Source organism: Macaca nemestrina, chromosome 7 (genome assembly GCF_043159975.1).
Source record: "Macaca nemestrina isolate mMacNem1 chromosome 7, mMacNem.hap1, whole genome shotgun sequence".
Taxonomy (NCBI): Eukaryota; Metazoa; Chordata; class Mammalia; order Primates; family Cercopithecidae; genus Macaca; species Macaca nemestrina.
Genome location: NC_092131.1, coordinates 40,472,578 through 40,495,739, shown reverse-complemented (window position 1 = coordinate 40,495,739; position 23,162 = coordinate 40,472,578). Strand labels below are relative to the sequence as shown.

Here is a 23,162-nt window from a genome sequence, read left to right as displayed (position 1 = left end):
CTACTTGCTGATTTCTCAGCAGGCCTGTCCACTGGGGACCCCATTTCTTGCTCCACTTCTCAAACAGTTCCATGTCACTCATATTTCTGAGATGTAAGTGACCCATCACATTTGTCCTTGTGTGTGTGCATGCCATTTTTTAACCATTAAGTGTATAATTCAGTGGCCTTAAGTACATTCACATTGTTGCCCAATGATCACCACCAACCGTCTCCAGAACTTTTTCATTGTCCCAAACAGAAACTTTGTATCCATTAAATACAAACTCCCATTCCCCATACCCTCAGCCCTGGCAACCACTATTCTATTTTCTGTCTCTATGAATTCAACTACTCTGGGTGCCTCATGTAAGTGGAATCATACAAACACTGTCCTTTTGTGACTGGCTTAGCATAACCGGCTTAGTTTTCACTTAGCCTAACGTCTTTAAGGTTCATCCATTTTGCAGCACATGTCAGAATTTCCTTCTTTTTTTTTTTTTTTTTTTTTTTTTGAGACGGAGTCTCACTCTCTCGTCCAGGCTGGAGTGCAGTGGTGCGATCTCAGCTCACTGCAACGTCCACCTCCCAGGTTCAAGCAATTCTCCTGCCTCAGACTCCTGAGTAGCTGGGACTACAGGCGCACGCCACCACACCCGGCTAATTTTTGTATTTTAGTAGAGACGGGATTTCACCATGTTGCCCAGGCTGGTTGCAAACTCCTGAGCTCAGGCAATCTGCCCGCCTTGGCCTCCCAACATGCTGGGATTACAGGCATGAGCCACTGTGCCCGGCCAGAATTTCCTTCCTTTTAAAGGTGGAATCATATTCCATTGTATATATCACCATTTGTTGTTTATCCATTCATCCATTGATGGACACCTAGGTTGCTTCTACCTTTTGGCTACTGTGAATAAGGCTGCTATGAACATGGGTGTACAAAGGTCTGTTTGAGTCCCTGCTCTCAACTCTTTCAAGTACATATGCAGAAGTGGAAATACTGGATTATATGGTAATTCTATAGTTAACTTTCTGAGGAACCACTGTGCTATTTTCCACGGTGGTCACACCATTTTACATTCCCTATCAGCAATGTACAAGGGTTCCAGTTTCTCCACATCCGCCCCAAACACTTGTTATTTTCTGTTTTGTTTTTATAATGGCCATCCTAATGGGTGTGAGGTGGTTCTCTCATTGTGGTCACATTTGTCTTTGCTCCATTAAATGGGGTTTTGGTGTTTGGTTTCAGTGTTGAGGGGAAACCAATGGATTGACACAGGAAAGTCCTCCCCTGTCCTTCTGGCTCCCTTCCCCTTCCCTCTTTTAAACCCCACCAGTCTTCAAGGCCCGGCTCCCATGCTGCTTCTCTCTACTTTCTCCTCGCCCTCCACCGGTGACTGTCTCCACTACTTATCTGGTCCCTTATCAGGTGCCACCCCAATGTCTTTTTGAGGAACGTGCTCTCATGATCCAACTAGCCTGTGAACTTCTTGAAGACAGTGACTGTTGCACAGGCTGGTGCTTTGCGGCCTTGACACAGGCCTCTCCTGGGCAGGCCCTCTCTAAATGACATGTCCTGTTCATGTGGAGGGCGGCGTGGGACTGCATCAAGAATGGGAAGGTGGGGCTTGAGAACATAAATCCCAGCTCTGCCAGCTGCCAGTGGCTTCACATCTCTGTTGATCCCCTCTCCAAGGTGGGAGAAGAGACAGAGGTTAAAGAGATGACATCTGTAGTATGCACACCTGTCTGCATACTACAGCCTCACATTTCAGCTGAGGCAAGCCTGGTCACATTAATACCTACCCATCCTTGTGCATTGCTCTGTGGTCTTCCAAGCACTTCATTCACATTTTGTCATGGATCTTACATAATTAAGATTCAGGCTGGGTGCAGTGGCTCATGCCTGTAATCCCAGAACTTTGGGAGGCCGAGGAGGGTGAATCACCTGAGATCAGGAGTTTGAGACCAACCTAGCCAACATGGTGAAACGCCGTCTCTACTAAAAATACAAAAATTAGCCAGGGTGGTGGCAAGCGCCTGTAATCCCAGCTACTTGGGAGGCTGAGGCAAGAGAATTGCTTGAACCCGGGAGGTGGAGGTTGCAGTGAGCCAAGATCGTGCCACTGCACTCCAGCCTGGGCAACAGAGCACGACTTTGTCTCCAAAATAAATAAATAAATTAAAAAATAAAATAAAATAAAAAAGATTCATGTGAAGGTCAGATAATTTTACTCCCATTTTTTTGCAGTGAGACAGTTAGAGCTCAGAGAGGGGACATCATTTGTCCTATATCTCAGGGCCAGTAAATGGAAGAGCTGAGACTAGAACCAATATCTCTTGCTTTCTACTTCAAAACTCATCCCCTGCACACAACTACCCATCTCTTAGACATACGTACCAAATGTTACTCCCCTGCTCAAAGATGCTCGATAGCAGCCAGGCACAGTGGCTCACGCCTATAATCCCAGCACTTTGGGAGGCGGAGATGGGTGGATCACCTGAAGTCAGGAGTTCAAGACCAGCCTGACCAATATGATGAAACCCTGTCTCTACTAAAAATACACACAAAAAAAGGATGGGTAGGTATTAATGTGACCAGGCCTGCTTCAGCTGAAATGTGGTGGCATGTGCCTGTAATCACAGCTACTTGGGAGGCTGAGACAGGAGAACTGCTTGAACCTGAGAGGTGGAGGTTGCAGTGAGTAGGGATTGCACCATTGCACTCCAGCCTGGACAACAAGAGCGAAACTCTGTCTCAAAAAACAAAACAAAACAAAACAAAAAAAGCGATGTTCGATAGCTCCCTATTTCCTAATGAAACACAACAGCATCCTTGGCCTGCCATTCAAGATTCTTCATGACCTTACCCCAATTGACATCTTCAGCCTTTTCCTCACAATCCAGCTCTTCCTGTCTTTCATTTCCTTGCCTTTGCAGGTCCTGTTCATTCTATTAGGCCTGCCTTTCTCCTCTTACTTCCGTGAGTATAAACCAGGTTACAGGTTACCTTCAGAACAAAATCTCTTTCATCCCCTCAGGTCCCAAGTCCTCTCTTCCTCTTCTGAATTTCTACAGCACTTACTCTGTCTCACTCCCTTTGGTACAGGTTATTTTCTGTTATATTATGTTGAGAATTTCAGTCCCCGGCCAGACCTCTTTCCTGTGTGCTGCACCTATAGCTCCTGCTCTTCTCTAGACAGCTCCCCGTAATATCCCACAGGCATCCCAAACCCCTTTCCTAAATCAAACCCATGGGCAGGTGTGGTGGCTCATGCCTGTAATCCTAGCACTTTGGGAGGCTGAGGCAGAAGGATTGCTCAAGCCCAGAACTCTTGAGTTCAAGACCAACCTAGGCAATGCAGTGAGACCCTGTCTCTAAAAAATCAATAAATAAAGTCAAACCCATTATCTTTTCCTCAAAACCTGTTTCTCTCCTAAGACCCCCACCCCAATTAATGGCACCAGCATGCACCCAGTTAGAACCAGAGGCCTCGAAGTCTCTCTGGCTTCCTCTGCCACATCCCCACCCTAACATGAGTTCCTGAGAGTGAGGGCCTTGCCTGCCTGGTTCAGCACAGTATACCCGGTCCCTGGCACAAAGCCCAGCACACAGTAAGCATTCGAGAAAAGAATAAAGACATCTCTTAGTTAGCAATTGCCATATAACAAATCATCCCAAAAACCCTGGCCTAAAACAATTACTGTCTACTATTACAGCTCACATGTCTGTGGTTGGCAGGCGGCTGGGGCAGTGTAGCTCTGCTCCCCCTGTCTCTCATTCTCCTCTGGGGCCCAGTGGACTTGCCTGGCCCTATTCTTCTCATGACAACGGCAGAGGCACAAAGGTGAGCAAGCCCAGCAGCACAAGTGTGGTTCAAGATCCTGGTTAAGCCATGCCCACCAACATCCCACTGGCCAAGGGAAAGCCACCAAGTCAGCTACCAACTCCCACCCTTTCTATCTCTTAAATATCTTTGTGATCCATCCCCTCCTCTTCATTATTCTTCTCATTGCTGCCACTGCTCTGGTTCACGCCCTCATCATGTCTCACCTGGATGACTCCAAAGGTCTCCCAGCTTTGCCTTCTTCCTTCTAATTCACTCATCACAGGACCAAAGAGTGTGTAGAAAAAACGCAACCTTTCTAAAATGCAAATCCAATATTTCTCACCACTTAAAGCCCATGAGTGAATCTTCAACATCTACAGAGTAAATAAAGCTCAAACCCCTGGGGACTGCTGGCAAAGCCCTTCGCAATTTGTCCCTGCCTCCGATCCTGTCCTCCAGATCTCTACCTTGCTGTTTTTGCTACCTGGGCCCCTCCCAGGGCCAGTGAACCCTCCTTAAAGACCCAGCTCTTCGTCTGTGAGGACTTTCCTAAGCACCCTGACTCCAGACTGTCTGCCCACTTCTGCATCCTCCCTTCTCTGTGGTGATAGAGAGCACTCTGCTTTGCTGGATTCATCTGAAGGCCAGCACCAGCAGCCTCCTGAGGAATGCTTGTTTAAGATAGCGGTAAGAGAAAAACGCAGGATTCAAAACTGAATATTCAACCTAACTCTGATTCTGCAAAGGCATGCATATGTGCACATATACAAAAAAATTAAACAACAATCGTCTCTGGATGTGATTTTTTTCTTTATATTTTTCTGCATACTTTTTTTTTCCTAACAAGCATGTATAACTTTTATAAAACTAAAATTTCATCTTAAAAATGCTTAAGGAGCCTGGACACAGTGGCTCACGCCTGTAAACCCAGCACTTTTGGAGGCCGAGGTGGGTGGACCATGAGGTTAGGAGTTCAAGACCAGCCTGGCCAACATGGTGAAACCCTGTCTCTACAAAAAGTACAAAAATTAGCTGGGCATGGTGGCACGTGCCTGTAATCCCAGCTACTCGGGAGGCTGAGGCAGAAGAACTGCTTGAACCGGGACCCGGGAGGTGGAGGTAGCAGTGAGCGAGATCATGCCACTGCACTCCAGCCTGGGCTACAGAGCAAGATTCTATCTCAAAAAAAAAAAAAAAAAAATGCTTGTGGAGGCTGGGTGCGGTGGCTCATGCCTATAATCCCAGCACTTTGGGAGGCCAAGGTGGGTAGATCACCTGAGGTCAGGAGTTCGACACCAGCCTGGCCAACATGGCGAAATCATGTCCCCACTAAAAATACAAAAATTAGCCAGGTGTGGTGGCATGCGCCTGTAATCCCAGCTACTCGGGAGGCTGAGGCAGGAGAATCACTTGAACCTGGGAGGCAGAGGTTGTGGTGAGCCGAGATAGCACCACTGCACTCTAGCCTGGGTGACAGAGTGAGACTCCATCTCAAAAATAAATAAATAAATAAATAAATAAATAAATAAATAATCCTTGTGGAATGAATACGTATTCATTGTATTCATACATCATATATAGAAGGTGTTCAATGAATTTGCTAAGCAAATGAACTCAAAGAAACCTGAAGTCACATAAAATTAATGCAGGCTCTTCCCTCATGGGTCATCCAACAACAAACCATGCCTCACAGGTCTGAATATGGCCAGCTGGTCAAGCTCAGGGGCCCCAGATGATCCTAACTGCCTGAGTTGGAATCCTGGCTGATGCTTTCCACCTGTGGGACCTAATGGACGCTACCCAACTACCCTGTGCCTCAGGGTCCTTGTAGGTCAAGTGAGGATAATGGAAGTAATAACCACAGAAGGCTGTTGTGAGGATGAATGAACTAGTACATATACTCTACTTAAAATACAGCTAAGGCTCCAGAAAGGGCAGCTGTCATTTCTGGCACAGAACCAGGCTTCTGGACATCCTCCTCCTGCTTTTATGCCACCTCCTACCCGATGCAGGGTCACTGTGCCCCTGCTCTCGGCAGCCTCCAGGCAGCCCTTCCTGTCAAGCAGGTTAAGTCTTCATTGCAACCCTGAGCACCAAGCTAGTGAGCCAAGAAATCCGGTGGCAATAATAACCCCACACATGGCCCTCAGGAAAACAAAACTCCCACAGACATCCCAGGAGAGTGAAGGTGAGCCTCCAGCTGCCTTGTGGCTACTGAGGGATGAATGGAAGAGGAAGGGTGTCAGAGCCAGCCCGAGGGGCAGGCTTGAAAAGACGGTAGAATGAAAGGGGCACAGCCTCTCACCCCCTCATTTTATCCTATACCTCCCACCCCCAGGCAGGAGAGAACAGATCCACGCTTCAGGCAAACACACTGAGGAGGACTGAGGGCCTGAGACAGATGGCACAGCACAGGGATGTGGAGACCTCTGGACCTCCTACCCCGACTTAGGCCCCAGGACCTGCACGGATCCCCCGGCACTCCCAGCCCCCAGGACCCGGGCTGAGGGAAGGGGAACCTCACAGGAGCTCTCCTGCAGCAGCCTGACATGACTGCATGGACCTCATCACTTGGGCCAGATCCTGGGCCTTGAGGCTGACTTTAAACCTTGCTCTTCTTGCCTCTGATCCCTCTGGGATGGTCCAGAACGGTTTCCCAGCTGTAACAGATGGGAGGGTCCAGTCTCTTCCCCATCCCCAGCAGATAACTTGGGAGAGTTAGATCTCAAAACCCTGGGAGCAGAAGCAAGATGAAAGGGGTAGCTGTCAAAGGGACAGAGAAACCTAGGGTGAGAGACAGCAAGTTGCTGAACAGAAGACAGAATGGAGTTCATGTCTGTAGTCCCAGCACTTTTGGAGGCTGAGGTGGGAGAATAGCTTGAGGCCAGGAGTTTGAGACCAGCCTGGATAACGTAGCGAGATCACCATCTCTACAAAAGGAAAAAAAGTAGCCTGGTTTGATGTGGTGTGCCTGTAGACCCCAGATGCTAAGGCAGGAGGATCCACTGAGTTCAAGAGTTCGAGGCTACAGTGGGCTATGATTGTGCCACTGCACTCCAGCATGGACAATGAGCAAGACCCTGTCTCTTAAAGAAAAGAAAGAAAAAGAAAGAAAGAAAGAAAGAAAGAAAGAAAGAAAGAAAGAAAGAAAGAAAGAAAGAAAGAAAGAAAGAAAGAAAGAAAGAAAGAAAGAAAGAAGGAAGGAAGGAAGGAAGGAAGGAAGGAAGGAAGGAAGGAAGGAAGGAAGGAAGGAAGGAAGGAAGGAAAGAAAGAAAAAAAGAAAGAAAGAAAGAAAAGAAAAGAACAATGAAGAAGCAAGATGGGGGAGAGAGAAACAGGGTGTGCCCCAAGCCCAGATTCTGTTTCTGGGCAGCAGGAAGCCATGGGTAGTAGATGGAGGGGAAGCACACCACAGCAATGTCAGACAGTGTCCGAGGGTGGAGCTAGGAGAACATAGCTGGTCCATGCAAGACCAGTGGGGGAAATGAAAGACCTGGGTCAGGGCAGAAGATGGGGTTGAAGACAAAGGAATAGGAGACAGTGTCATTGGCTGAGGTGGCAGCTCCCAGTGTGGTGGGGGAGATGATAATATTAGAGGCTGGGCGTTGACTTGGATGCGTTTTCAGAACCCCACCCTCCAAACCCATTTCTAATTAGCACAGGAGCTGTGCTTAACTTTGAACTAGGACAGGCTCACCCACCCCATACAGGGCCTAGACAGGCCCCTATTCCCTGCCCTGGCCTCCAACCACCTGACTCACTGTACCCCTGGGCCCTTTCCACTAGCTTCTTGCTCAGCCCTGGGATCAGAGCCCTGGTAAAGCCTGTAGCAGGAAGAACTGGCAGCTCAGGGGACCTTGGCTTCTTTCTCCTGGTGACAAACAAAACTGTCCTGAGACCTGTGACATGAAGATAGGACAGCCCAGGAACAGAAATTCAGAGTCGATTGAAGTGGAGGAGAGTGTGAGCAAGGTTGAATGCAGGAGGACAGTGTTTGGAGAGCAAAGTACAGCTTCACAAGCAGGGTTTGACTGAACAACACTCAAATCCAAGAGTCCTCATACCTGATGAAAGGGCCTGGGCAAACAGAGTCCCAGCGAAGGGCCAGGACTCAAGGTGACTTGTGAGGGCTGGGAACTACCCCTCCAAGGGAACAGGTGATGGGGAAGAAGAAGGGGAGCTGGCTTTCAGAGCCCTGCTCACTAAAAGCATCTCACCGGCTGCTCTCCGAGCCTGCTGTTCCACAGGGTGGCAGGGGACACGGCCAGCAGTTCAGAGGGGTAAAGAGGCTGCCATAAAAGTCTAAGACAGGCTGAAGGCAAAACCAGATGGAATAACTGCCCTTGGTTTTGTCAAAAACTCCCATCTTGTTTCAGGGGCCTAAGGTGCCACAACACAATGACTCTGGGAATTTTGTCCAGAGAAGCATCTGGCCAGAAAATCGGGATTCCCCTTCCATGCAACCGGCCTGAGAAGGCCTTCCGCTTTCACCCCACTCACTTCCCAAGCTTCACTCCCTAGCCCCAGGGATGCCCATCACTACAGTTCGATGTTCTGGGGAGACCCACAGCCCTTCTAGGAGGCCCCTGAGGGCAAGGCAGTGGGGGACAGCTTCAGGAACCCCTGGGTGGCTCTGTACTGAAGATGAGTGGCTTCAATGAGAAAAGGGCAGAAACTTCCCTGAACTTCCCCTGTGGTCATCAAGTTAGCAGGGAGGAAAACAGGGCTTGCTCAGGGCCAGAAGGGAAGCAAGTGGAGGGAAACTCCTGTAGCCACTGGCTGGTGCATATGCCGCAGATTTCCACCCTCTTGCTGTGGGCACCCACCCAGGAAAGCCCCTGGGATCAGTGATACTGCAGGCCTTGACAAAGTCCTCCCTCCACCTCCCAAGTCACAGTGATAATAATAACCAGGTACTCTTCTAAGTATTTCCATGTATTAACTGAAAAAAATCCTCAAGCCCATTTTACAGATGGGGAAAGTGAGGCAGAAAGAGACTACATTTTTTTTTTAGATGGAGTCTCACTCTGTTACCCAGGCTGGAGTGCAGTGGCATGAACTTGGCTCACTGCAACCTCTGTCACCCCGGTTCAAGCGATTCTCATGCCTCGGCCTCCCGAGTAGCTGGGACTACAGGGAGCGCCCCCACACCCAGCTAATTTTTGTATTTTTAGTAGAGATGGGGCTTCACCACGTTGACCAGGCTGGTCTCCAACTCCTGACCTCAAGTGATCTGCCTGCCTGGGCCTCCCAAACTGCTGGGATTATAGGCATGAGCCACCACGCCTGGCTGAGCCTACATTCTAATAACTATAAAAGGCAAGTCTGGGATTCAAACCCCACAAATCGGGCTCCAGAGTCTTTGCTCCTAATCAGCACACTGCACTGCCCCCGAGGCTGACTACAGGCTCCTCTGAGGGCACCACCATTTTCTGAGTTCCTGCTTCTGGAAGGCTGGGATGGTATGTGGAGAGACAACAGGAAGTAAGGAGAAGGTTGTGAACTTCCAGGTGGATCATTAACAAACATCCCAACTGAGCGTCAGAGCTCCTAACGGCTCCCAGCCTGTTCCTCAGGATCCACACAGAGGCCCTCTAGGGTCAAAGCTGACAGTCACAGGACCGTGACAGTAACCAACCCTCAGGCCTCAAGGCATGCGCCACTCAAAGGCCCCTCACCAGGACACACAACCCAGAGGCCCCCTGACTGCCAGCCCACCCCAGTGCTCCTGGGAGTCTCAGATGGCCCAGCCCTGCCATGGAGAACTACCCCTCCAAGCGAACAGGTGATGGGGAAGGGGAAGGGGAGCTGGCTTTCAGAGCCCTGCTCACTAAGAGCATCTCACCAGCCAAGAGCAGGGCCAGCTGCCCAGAGGAGCAACAGTCAGCATGTCAGGAGCAACGGTCCAAACACAGAGGATTTTAGGGGGGCTCAGATCCCAAGCAAACCCCAGCAGGAGGCAGGGCAGGGTGAGTGGGCTTAGGGGATGGAGTCAGTTCTGGCACAGAGGTCCCTGGGGCTCAGGAAGCAAAGGGCGCCCTGCACGGGGGAGCCGGCAGGCTGACATCCCAGACCTGTATGTGGCTGCCTTGCTGTTACCATTCAGATCTCAGCTCAGCTGTCACATCTCAGGGACTTTTGATTCCCCAGTCCAAAATAGCCTCTCTGTCACTCACATCATTCCACTTTATTTTCTACATAGCACTTTCACTTTCTTTTATGTTGCTTCTTATTTATGGTCTGTCTCTCCTCAACTAGAATGAAAGCTTCATGAGGGCAGGGGCACTGTCATGTTCACTGCTGTGTAATCAGTACGTAGAGTGGTGCCTGGCAATAATACCTAGTAATACTTGTGGAATGAATGGATGGATGAATGGGCCCAAAAAGGCCCAGGCCCTTAAACACTGATGAGGGCAAGTATAAACACTAGCTGCCTCAGTCTCTCTTCCCCCCTTTCTTGAGAAATATAGCCTTATAAAATGTTTAATTCTCGCATTTAATTTTTTTCTGATTAAAGCAACATGTGCTGAAATTTAAACATTACAGAATGACATAGAAAGCAAAAGTTCCCTGTAATCACACATCTTAGAGAAAGTCACTATTAATGGTATGTTGTGTAGTAATCCAGATTCAATTTTATTTTTTAAAAAGCCAATCCATGCATCATAGAAAAAGCATTCATAGGCCAGGCATGGTGGCTCACACCTGTAATCCCAGCATTTTGGGAGGCTGAGGCGGGAGGACTGCTTGAGCCCAGGAGTTTGAGACCAGCCTGGGCAACATAGTGAGACCTCATTTCTAATAAAGAAAAAGCATTCATAATTCCAGGCTAACAGAGATTATCATTTCTCCTTTGCAATATTTTCCTATGTGTGTATTTTACAAGTCACCATAATATACTTATTCTGCAACCTGCCATTTTTACTTGTCATAACTATTTTTCCAAGTTGTTATATAGCCTCTGTGCTCGTGATTATAATGGCTGTGTAATATTCCAGCAAGTGGAAAACTGTAATTTACTTAACCTAGATGTCCAAAGGAAACAACTGTTTCCCATTCTACTACTGCAGATGATATAACGAGAATTACCTTTAATGCCTGTAATGGAAGAATTTAGTCCTTTTCTTCTCTGGTAATATTTCCTAATAAGATTTCTTAATGGATAATTCCAGAAGGGGAATCACTGAACCAAATGGTACAACAGCCTTAAGGCTGATGGTATAAATTGCTGTGGGGAGATGTGTCTCCCATCTGAGTCATCACGCTCCCACAGAGGCATCCATGGCCATCTCTCTACCTCCAACCCCACTTCTACAGTCTAGGCTTGCTCACACCACCCTGGCTACAAATCAACTCAAGAACACACTTCCTGAAAAACACTCCAGTCAAACTGACTTTGCAAGCCCAGGCTGAGTGGAAAACAGATTCTGGCCCTGAATATAAACTCTCAACTAGGAGAGTCAAGATCTACCTAAAGTGGAGAAAGACCTGATTACTCCTTTTCTACTCCCTGCAAATTCCTGCATGGAATCTGAAGCTCTGGGCTCCCATGGACCAGCCTAGGAACTCCTAAAAAAGCTTGTCTCTTCAAGATTGCAAAAGCCCAGCTCTGCCTGCCATGCCTTCTGGGGAACTTCCTTCCTGCAGGTCTCTGATCCCACCAGGCTACAGGCCCTGCATAGACATAACAGCCTTCAGGCCAGACAGGCCTCTGGGGGTTGGGAAAGCAGCCAATTGTCATTTTTTAAGGCATCATAATTAAGGAAAAGCCAGGGGCTGAGGCTGGAAAGAAAGGCCTGTAAGGACAGGCAGGGCTGTGCAGTTAGGAGCCTCTCGCCCTACCTCGAGCTTGTCTTGCTGAGGAGGAGATGCTGCTGCTGACATGTGGCAAAAACAAGAGGACCTGCTTCTCCAGATCCCCTGGTGGTCACTCTTATGGCAACTAAGGCTCACAAATCTCCCCACCTCCCAGGGCCCTGGATGCCCTACTCCAGGCCTCCTAGACCAGCACCACATGGGTTGCTCATGGCTTCTGGGCAGAGTCCAGTCCCAGGTGATGCACGGTCCTCACTGCACAGATCTGAAGCCTGACGGCCAAAGTAGATGCTGTTTCCCAGGTGTGGGTGCTCACTTCACTCACGCCAGCAAATCTGAATGATATGGTTTGGCTGTGTCCCCACCCCAAATCTCATCTTGAATTCCCACATGTTGTGGGAGGAACTGGGTGGGAGGTAATTGAATCATGGGGCCAGGTCTTTCTCATGCTGTTCTCGTGATAGTGAATAAGTCTCATGAGATCTGATAGGTTTTCGTTTTGTAGTCTTGCTCTGTTGCCAGGCTGGGGTGCAATGGCATGATCTTGGCTCACTGCAACCTCCGCCTCCCAGGTTCAAGCCATTCTCCTGCCTCAGCCTCCCGAGAAGCTGGGACCACAGGTGCATGCCACCATGCCCAGCTAATTTTTGTATTTTTAGTAGAGATGGGGTTTCACCATGTTGGCCAGGATGGTCTCAATCTCTTGACCTTGTGATCTGCCCACCTTGGCCTCTCAAAGTGCTGGGATTACAGGCCAATCTGATGGTTTTATAAGAGGGAGTTTCCCTGCACAAGCTCTCTCTCTTTGCCTGCCATCATCCATGTAAGATGTGACTTGCTCCCCCTTGCCTTCCACCATGATTCTCAGGCTTCCCCAGACACTTGGAATTAACCCTCTTTTTCTATATAAATTTTCCAGCCTTAGGTATGTCTTTATCAGCAGCATGAAAACAAACTAACACACTGGGTCTGGCCTGGCTTTTAGAGGCCATGTGGCTATAAGACGGCTCCAGCATGTGATGGCCCAATATTGCTTGACATTCCCCTCCCATTGCAGAACTGCAGCCCTGTGACAGGACCTTGGATGGGGAACAGACTCAGAACTAGAACCTCCAGACTTGTGCCCATGCTGATGAGGTGCTGAGCAGGCAGGATCACTGGGCTGGTGATCCCCTGGGTGCTTGTAACATACTCACTTATCACACCCTTGAGTGTGCAGCTCACAACAGACATCAGGATCTTTGTCCAGGAGTGTCCCAGGATAACCTTTGTTGGCTGGGCCTCAGTGCCATTCTCAGCAACGTAGGTAAGCATCAGCCCTAGGACTCAGGTGATCCTTGGCTGGGGGGCTGGCAGCTTCCATGTGTCCCTGGGAATAAAAGAGGAGGCCTTTATCAGCTCAGACTGCCCCCAGCAGATCCAAGGCAAACACTGCAAGGACCTGGGCTCTGGGGTCAGCACCAGACACTCATCCCCACCTTGGCCACCAAGGCCCTCTCCTGCCCCCTCCTCTCTGCATCCAGTTTGCTCAGGTCTGATTAATCCAGCCACAAGAGTCTGGGATGGTCCTGGACAATCCACATGTCGGGGGTTAGGACTTAGGGCTTCTTGCCTGAATGTGTGCACACTTGTGAATCTGAGAGGAGCTATAATTTTAGAATCCAGTTACATCCTCATTCAGCTTCAAATTACATTCTCACCTTCACCCTGTAGTGGGTACATCTGTTCTCAAGGGCGGTCAGAACCTCATGGAAGGCAGACAATGTAGGACATCTGTTTCAGCATTTTGAAAGCAGAGAACAACCGCACATGCAGAAAAACAAAATGTGTGCTAAATCTTTCTATGTACAATTCTACCTCTCCAATATTTATTCATCTCATTTTATTATTTTGGTTGAGGCCCTTCCTATGAACATCAGTAGCCGGCTACAAGCTAATACAAATCTTACTTTATAATGCCCTTTGCCATGTACTTAAAAAAAAAAATCAAATAGAGACAGGTCTTGCTATGTTGACCAGGCTGGTCTCAAACTCTTGGCCAACCCTCCCACCTCAGTCTCCCAAAGTGCTAGGATTATAGGCATGAGCCACTGTGCCTGGCCAGCCATGTACACATTTTTAATACTATCCCTAAGACTTGACTATTTAATGGAGATTCCAACATTTTTTGTTTTAATATGAAAGTGCTAAAGCTTCTCTGAAAACCCCCTGGATAAAGCACCATCTGCATATGCCCAAGGACAGCACTCAGGCCCAGCGTGGCCCTCTGGGACAGCCCAGCCGCTCAGAAGTTGAGAACAGTACGTGGCTGGGGTGGGAGCTGGCACTCCCCCGTGGATGACCAGGCAGGATGGACCAGAGGCGCTGGCCTGTGCTGATGCCCATGTCCACCTTCTTCCCTCCCCTCTGACCCCCAGGCTCTCTGAGTAGACGCCACTTGGGCCCTTGCTCAAGCTGACAACCTGTGAGGCAGCCAGGCAGCCGAGGAGAAGTGAAAGCGCAGGAATGGGGGACCTGAAACTCACTGTATGGTGTGGTTTTGGGGGGTGCCTCCCCTAGGTCTCCCCTCGGGGCCTCTGCACTGAGAGCATCACAGTGGGCTGCTGTACTCAGCCTTGCCTTCCCCCGACCCCTCAGCTCCTTCACAAACAGGATCCTCCAACCCTCCCCAACCTGTCCATCTTTCCCACTTTTCCCAGCCTGCCGGATGGCGGACGGGGTCACCTTGGCACGTACCTATCACCTTGAGGAAAAGGCTTTAACGGGGCATGTCCGAACCCTCTGGGACTCCCTCTCCACCAGCACCACAAGGACCATGTGCCTGGAGAGTTCAATCCCACCTGTGGCGACTTCCCCTACCCTAGGCCCTCAGCCACATCCATGGCACAAGTCAGAACTAAAACAGAAACAGAAACCAAAGACCACATCCTGCCGGCACAGCCTGAGGGTTGCTGCAGCCAGCTCTGGAAGCCCACTGCCTGCTGGGGTGCAGCCCTGGCACATGAAGCCCCAGCACTCAGAACAGACTCCTTTTCGGGGCAGCGTCCCACCAGACACCTCCCGCTTCCTGATTGGCAGGCTTTTTCCCCAGGAAAAACTTAGTTGCAGGGAGGAAGAGATGATGGTGCTGCAGGGGTCACACCTCTTCCTCCAAGTGCATAAGCTGTCCCTAGGCCTCACTGACACTCCCTATCCCCCAAGAGTAGGTCCCAGGGGACCGAGGACACGAGGCTCCTTTGAGGACTGCAGTACCTGAACCAGAGGTTCTTGGAGCATATGAATGAATGATGAGCCTTTATAGGAACTAACATATGGATGGAACTTAGATCCTCTCTCATGATTTTCTCAGGCTCCTGTGGGGCAGGGAGGGCAGAAATAGTCACCTCTATTTTAGAAATGAAAACACAGAGGGTTCAGAACAGTAAGAGATTTGGCCATATCCAAACATTTGATTCAAATCCCAGTCCTCAGCCTCCAGAATCACCCTGTCCCCATACGACGTGCCTTGGAACTGCTTCCCACCCAAATCTCATCCTTAAGGCACATGTCTGCACGCAAGGGTCTTCAAGTCCGTGTAATCTACTTAGTCCGTTCCAAATAAGCTGCTTATTTTGCAAACTTACAGCTGAGTTTGTCCATGCAGCTTCTCGTAAATATGCCTGAGACACTGCTGGGAGCATGAAGAAGCAGAGACCACCGGCCTGTTTCAAGCCCTGTCATCTCTCCTGCCCTCCTCTGCAGCCACCATTCTGACTCCTTCTTCCAGACCCTGCTCCCTCCTCACTCCTTTGCAATGCCATCCCACAGCCTCCAGGTCATTCCATCACTGATGTTCCCAGGGGGATCTGACCATCCTTCAACTGAAACATGTCGTCCCATCTTAAAATTATTTCTTTGTGTCTATTTCCCCCACCACACTATGAATTCCTTGAGATCATAAAATTTCTACTGGATGGATGGACAGGCAAGGTGAAGAAGGGCCCAGCTACATCTAAATTCTTGGGCAACTGAAACATCTAGTGTTACTAATCAAACATAGCAATGTCTTGTGTTTTTCTCTAATTTCTGGGTCACCATCACAGATGGGTTGTCTCCCACAAAGCGCCATACATGTCAGTTTACCACAGGCAAGGCTGTCTCTGCAGGTGAAGGAAGCAAGGAGGGTGCTCACTTTCCTTTCTCCCATCTCCAGGAGTCATTGCACCACCAGAGAATGAAGAGAGGCAGAGTGGGCAGTCTAGGTTTGCACAACACAGAAGACATGTCCAACATCACGCAAGGAAGACTGGGGCAGGAACAGACTGTCCCAGGCATCAGGGGAGATACTGCAGGCTCCTACATGGGCAAGGGGCCAAGCGCAGGTTCAGGTCAGAGAATAACAACTCCTGTTCTGTTATTTCTACAATGTGCTGGCACTCTCAAAACCCACATCAGTTTTCATGCACGTAGGATTCACTTCCCAAAGAGGCTACTGGCAGGAAATTCCCTTTGCATCATTTTCTCTCCTTTCCTGTAACTATTTAAGGTAAGCTGGGCTTGCAGGATTGAGTCTCTGCTTCTCTGACCGGAACCTAAAAACCAGATCTCTCTCGCCGGCCCCTCATCATCTCCTTGGCCTGGAACCTAACACTGGAGACAGAAAGTATGCAGGCAAACACTACCTCTGTTTTCTTACCCCCACTCTCCTTTTCCTTAACCCTCCCCAAATCTCCCTATAAAGCAAAAAAAGTGTTTTTCCTTCTGCTCTCACACTCAAAGCAGAACACTTCTATGACCAAATATGGGGTGGGCATGGAGGGGGTCCCCCACCCCAAACAGTTCTCCAGCGGACACCAGCTGGGTCTCCTGCAGTTCATTTAAACTTTGATGCTGTCTATCCCGAGATAGCAGTGGACCCCACATTTTGAGGGCTCAGTCCCACAAGATTGCCCCCACTTCAGAGGCCAGTCACACACAGTAAATCATCACCTACACTTCTGACCAATTGGCTACAAACCAGGTTGACCCCCTCCGTGGGTTCCATTAATTTGCTAGGATGGCTCACAGAACCCGGGGAAACACTTACCTTTACTGATTTATTATAAAGGGTGCAGATGAACAGCCAGATGCAGACATGGATAGGGTGATGTATTGGCGGCCATCCACCAGCACCGCCACATGTTCAGCCACCCAGAAACCTATCAAATCTTGTTCAGGAGTTTTTATGTAGCTTGATCTCCACCCTCCCACACCTTTCTTGGAGGTTGGATGGTGGGGTCAAATGTTCTAATCCTCAGTCCTCTAAGCATTTGGTCTTTCTGGTGACTGGCTCCATCCTGAGGCTGTATAGCCCCTCCACCACCCCACCACTTCCCCAGTAACTTCATTAGCACAAACTCAGGTGTTATCAAAGGTGCTTATTATGAATAACAAAAGGCATTCCTTTCACTCAGGAAATGTCAAGGGTTTTAGGAGCTCTATGACCAGGACCTGGGACAAAGACCGAATACATTTCTTATTACACCACACTCTGACCCAGGTGCCCACAAAGTAGAGAAGATGCCTAAAGGCCCACTGGGGAACCCTCTGGTTACTCAAAGCCCCCAGTTCTTCCCACGTGACTCAGAACAGCCACTTTTACTTATCCTAGAGTAAGAAAAGCCCTGAGCACAAATGGATCTGGTAACTTCCTACACCGAGGAGGGGCCAAGCTCAACTACAAAAGCAATCAGTATTCCAGATCCCCTGAGGGGAAAGCCTGTGTCTGTCCAGCTCCCCTGGGAAGCAAGGAGAGGCCCAGGCCATGGGGGCCTGCCTGGCATGGGGAAGGTGTGTGGAGATGGGAGCCAGGCCCCAACCCCACCGGGCCCTGTCCTTCCCCTCTGTGCCCCTTGCTCTGAGCTTGGAAGCTGCATTGTCTGCCTGACATCTCTTCTGTCTCACTTGGAGACCACCTGTCTTGTCCCTCTCCTCTCCCCGTTCCTTCTCCCTGTGTAGCCCACTCTATCTCACATGCCCCTCTCAAAATCCCCCTCTGAGCAAACCCTGACCACCCAACTCCACCACCTTGGAGGGTGGTCTCTGGTCCCATGTCCCTTTCCTCCCATTCCCACCTCCGGCACTCAGTAGCTGCTGCTCGCTGCCTGAAAGGCTGGACAGCTGCTGGGCTCTCTAATTAGCTGCCTGGCCGCCGTCCCAGAGTGAGGCATGTGTTACTGTAAAGAGCTGCCTCACCTTGCCTTCATCAATAATCCCCTATGCAGATCCCATCAGGCAGTGGCTGAGAGGCCCTAGAATACTCTGCACGTAAGACCAGGAAGCCCTCTCCTGTCAGCCAGAAAAAAGAGGCAGTGGCCTCACAGACTCACTGGCAAAGTGACCAGGATTTTATCTGGGTTCTCCCCATTACTGCCCATGTCCTGAGGGTGTCCTGGAGGTTACTCCACCACACTGCACGTTCAGAAGCGACGAGGACCCTGCCCCTTTGTTGCCTCACCAGGGATGCAGAAAGAAGCCCAGCAGGGCTTTCAGAAGACAAGCCTGGACTGCTCCTATGGTGTGACACTAGGACTCTGCTTTTCACAGCCTGTACAACCAAGCCACCCAGAGATTTCTAAACAACCAAGGAACTTAGTACAAGAAGTCCTGTGGTAACTGGTTTGTTTATTCAAGGTGTTGTATTCCAGTAGTCAACAAATATTTATTGAGACCCAGTGAAGGCCAGGTACTGTACCATGTGTGAACAAGACAATGGTCCTGCCCCCTTGGAGCTCACAGGCAGGTGGGAGATCAACAATAACTAAGCAGTCCCAAACATACTATAATTTCTAATATTATGCCATGAAGATGGGGAAGGCCAGGTAGGGGAAAGAAAGAAACCAGATGCTGGAGGGTGAGTCTTAAATGTTAAGGAGGTAGCATTTGCGCATAGGTCAGAAAGATGAGAAGAAGCCATGCAAAGAACTTTGGGAAAAGCATTCCAGGCAGAGAGGACAGTTAGTGAAAATACCCTGAAGTAGGAGAAAGTTAGACAAAGTTTGAGAAACAGCAAGGCCAGAGTAGCTGGTGTTAGGCAGTTTCTCTTCAAAGGTTTCAGTACCTGGTTCTTTGTTCTATTCTGAAAGTAATCTTACCCATCCATCTATCAGCCCTCCCCATCTTTGTTGCACCCAAACACACCCAAGCATGTCCCATCACCTATGTACTCGTCTTTCCCTTCAAGTGCCCACCCTTGCCTCCTTTGATGATGTCAACAGTAGCCTATCGGAATTAGTTTAGATTGTGCGGTCCAACCCCAGCCAACACGGGGAGGACACAGGAACAGGGTCTGTGTTAGGGATAAAAACCCCTGCTCTCCTTTGTTCAGTGTGCTCCTGTGATTGTAACTGACAAAGGCAGCACCCTTCTGCAGAAGTAAATTGCCTTGCTGAGAAAACCTTTTTTTGCCTGAGTGCTGGTTTCACTTTGCTACACTGAGCTTTATTTCCAACACTGGGGGGTCAGTGTGCTTTGGATGCTGTCAATACCCTGCCTATTGGGGTGAGCATCAGGCCCCAGCCTGGCCAATCACAGCACCACATTCCCCTGGTTCTGTGATTGTTTCAGGGATGGATACATGCTCCAGTCAGAGCCAATCCTGAGATTCTTGTTGGAATGGCCACAAAGACCACAAAAGAGGAATCTTCTTTTTTTTTTTTTTTTTTTTTGGACTTGGAGCTATAAGGATGTCAGTCTGAAATTGACAAGGTAAGGCCAGGGACAGTGGCTCACACGTGTAATAAACTTATTTATTTATTAAAAATAAATCAGTTTTTTTTTTTTTTTTTTTTTTAATTGAAGGATGAGAATTGTTCTGGGGAATCTGTGACAGTTGCTGTCTGCTCTCCATCTGAACCAATTGGGACCATTCCTTTCCTTAAGTAACAGCCCACAGGAAAGGCCAGCATGCAGTCAGCTGGACACTGACCCCAGCCACACCAGGCACCTCCACCATAAGCCTTAAGCCCAACAACCCCTGCCCTTCACTCAGCCCCTTGCTGGACAGCTCCATATACTGAGAAAGCACCCAGTCTTGCTAATGCTCAAAATATGGCTTCAAACAGCACTTAGGCAAGAGTAATTAAAGGGAATGTTATCTCAGTCAGTCTCTCATTAGCCACGTAATTAGACTGCTGAAAATAATTAACATTCCTTTTGACAAAGGATAAGAGGACCCATTACATTCATTAGGACAGCCTCAAACCAGCCTGAGAAAGGCAAGAAGAGAATTTAGAGATGAGACCCAAAGAGGTTATGCAGCTTTCTCAAGGTCACAGTGCTAGTAAGGGCAGGGCTAGGATTTGAAGCCAGGCAGTGTGCCTGTGGGTTCTGTGCTCTATCAGAGAAGCAGCTATGGGGGCTACAAGGTTTCAGCCAGCAAATCTAGGGACAGGAAGGGCCCTGAATTGGTGGTTATTGAATTTGGAGCAGCCAGGCCAGTCGGCCGTGCCCCTGCCCACCATGCTTATACTCTGGACACTAGGGTTGAGAAGTAGGGGATGCCTAGACCAGTTCTTGCCAGTGCCCAGCAGGTACATCCCACCCTCCTGTCCACAGCCAGTGGTGGCTGGCTCTGGTGCACAGAATCAGCGTTCACAGAGAGGTGACCTGAAGACCTCAAGATCCAACAGAGGAACACAGAACAAAGGCTCATCCAACATTTGACAAGAACCAGGGCTACAGAAGAAGCACCAAATTTAAAATCAGAAGTGGCCAGATGCAGTGACTCATGCCTGTAATCCCAGCGCTTTGAGAGACTGAGGCAGGAAGACTGCTTGAAACCAAGTGTTTGAGACCAGTCTGGGCAACATAGTGAGACTTTGTCTCTACACAAAAATTTTAAAATTAAATGAAGCAAATGGGGCAAAATGTGAATCACAGGTGAATCTGGGTAAAGAATATATGAGTGTTTTGTACTGTTCTGGCAACTTTTCTGTACGTTTGAAATTATTTCTAAATAAAAAGTTTGGAGGCAAAAACATCAGGGACCCTCTTGTTAGGACAGGGGGTGGGGCCCAGAAAGAGACATGGAGGCAAATCCAGGGAGAACCACACTGGTCATCAGAGGTCTGCACTGGGCACAAAAATTCCAGCTCTGGGGTTTCTGCCTGCCAAATCCCTCCTGGAAACATTTCCTCTTCCAATTTGGCCCTCCTTTTTCTTGCTTCTCCACTGAGTTACTCCCTCCACCTCCCAGGATCAGCAATCCTGCAGAAGGCATCCATCCTAATGCCAGAAGACAGGGTTAAACTTTGGAGTCTATTCGCATATGTAGTTAGTATCTCCTGGAGATGTTTTCACACTCGTTTTGTCCACAGCCCATAATAATGAGTCAGGTTACATTTGTTAAACCACAGCCTTCTAGATTTTTTTTTTTTTAGATGGAGTTTCACTCTTGTTGCCCAGGCTGGAGTGCAATGGCACAATCTCGGCTTAGCGTAACCTCCGCCTCCCAGGTTCAAGCGATTCTTCTGCCTCAGCCTCCTCAGTAGCTGGGATTACAGGTGCCTGCCACCATGCCCAGCTAATTTTTGTATTTTTAGTAGAGATGGGGTTTCACTGTGTGTTGGCCAGGCTGGTCTTGAATTCCTGACCTCAGGTGATCCACTCACCCTGGCCTCCCAAAGTACTGGGATTACAGGCGTGAGCCAACATGCCCGGCCAGCCTTCTGGATTTTATATTTTATTTCCCCCAAAGTTCTGTGCTATTCCGAGTCACACTGCCTGACTTAGGCCTTCAGGCCATGTTCCTCCCTTCTGAGCTCTCACGCAGGCTTTCTAGGGTAGATGCCCCATTTCAACACCTCAGCACCATCACAACCACCTGATTCCAAAGCAAAGCCCTCAGACACAGGCACAGCCTCCTCCTCAGGTTCACTGTCACAGCTGTGTGTGGCCATGTTAGATAATGCACAGCCAGACAGCTGAAAGAGTCTTTACCCACTGTAGTCCCAGCTATTCAGGACTCTGAGGTGGGAGGATTGCTTGAGGCCAGGAGGGCAAGGCTGCAGTGAGCCGAGAGGGTGCCACTGCACTCCAGCCTGGGTGACAGAGTGTGACCCTGTCTCTTAATATTATTTTTAAAAAGTTTGTATCTATTTATTTTGAGATCAGGTTATGAGACTGGCTAATTTTTTTATTTTTGGTAGAAACAGGGTTTTGTCATGTTGCCCAGGCTGATCTCAAATTCCTGGGCTCAAGTGATCCATCCACCTAGGCCTCCCAAAGTGCTGGGATTACAGGTGTGAGCCACTGCTCCTGGCCTTTTTTTTTTTTTTTTTTTTTTTCGAGACAGGGTCTGGCTCTGTCACCCAGGCTGCAGTGCCGTGGCACGATCTCTGCTCACTGCAGCCTCTGCTACCCAGGTTCAAGTGATCCTCTCACCTCAGCCTCCCAAGTAGCTGGGACCACAGGCGCGCTCCATTACACCCGGCTAATTTTTCGTATTTTTGGTAGAGACGAAATTTTGCCATGTTGCCCAGGCTGGTCTCAAACTCCTGAGCTCAAGCAGTTTGCTCACCTCAGCCTCCCAAAGTGTTGGGATTACAGGTGTGAGCCACGTGGCCGGCAGATATCCTGTCTCAAAACAAAGAGAGACCCACTTAGGACTAAAGGGACTCAGACAAACCATGCTATTGTACACATTCACTAGCTTATTAATTTGGGAATCTTTACATGCATATTTTATGTCCAGACCACTGAATGCAATGTAGGCTGGGGCATGAATGCTGACGCACAACAGCAGGGCTGGTTGTTTTTTAAAACACTGGCAATATAAGAGCTTGGAAATTCTACAGGAACATCCAACATCAGAAAACTAATAATAACTTACATTCTTACAGTGCTTTTTACTTAAGCGAGACATTTCAAATTCATCTCAGTATTCATGCATTCACTCACACATTCATTAAACATTTACTCAGTATCTATTTTGTGCCACCAGGTACATTCAAAGACCACAAAGTCAAAGACCCCAGCCCAGGGCCAAAAGAAGCTGACATTCTATATGGTCCTGGATTACCCATCTGCACACTACACACATGCTTAGGGCACCGGCCACCATGGGGCACCAAGAAAATTATTTTAAAGAAGAAAAAATGAGAGAGAATACAAATGAAGTCATTTGGCTTCAGCACACATATAAATTATCTGTGTTTTATATTATAATTTAGAACTATATTAATTTATTTTTAATTGCTTATGGGACCCTAATATCATCAGTGTTGAGGGCCTCTAACTCAGTCCAAACAGTAAATCAGGGATTACAATCCTAAATGCTAACAATCTTAAATGCTAACAAGTGTCAAGCAGCTACCACAAATTAGTGAAGGCTATTAAGAAACACAACACACCAGTCCGGCCAACATGGCAAAACCCCATCTCTATTGGACACTGGGGTTGAGAGCCAGGCATGGTAGCATGCACCTGCAACCCCAGCTACCTGGGAGGCTGAGGCAGGACAATCGCTTGAACCAGGGAGGCAGAGGTTGCAGCAAGCTGAGATCGTGCCACTGCACTCCAG

The 23,162-nt window shown here is 48.8% G+C and overlaps 1 protein-coding gene across 3 annotated transcripts in view; it reads right to left on the bottom strand.

Annotated features, from left to right (window-relative positions):
* The window catches only part of LOC105472863 (transmembrane protein 229B), a 45,742-nt gene that overhangs the window by 3,089 nt on the left and 19,491 nt on the right, over positions 1-23,162 (bottom strand). The window contains exon 2 of one of the 3 annotated variants that reach the window (XM_071099995.1): positions 12,820-12,992. In XM_071099995.1, coding sequence (XP_070956096.1) covers positions 12,820-12,937 — 118 coding nt within the window. In that variant the 5' untranslated portion in view covers positions 12,938-12,992. Of the gene's footprint in view, positions 1-12,819; positions 12,993-23,162 lie in introns of those variants that run through there. The other 2 variants (XM_071099993.1, XM_071099994.1) reach the window with 2 other exon arrangements.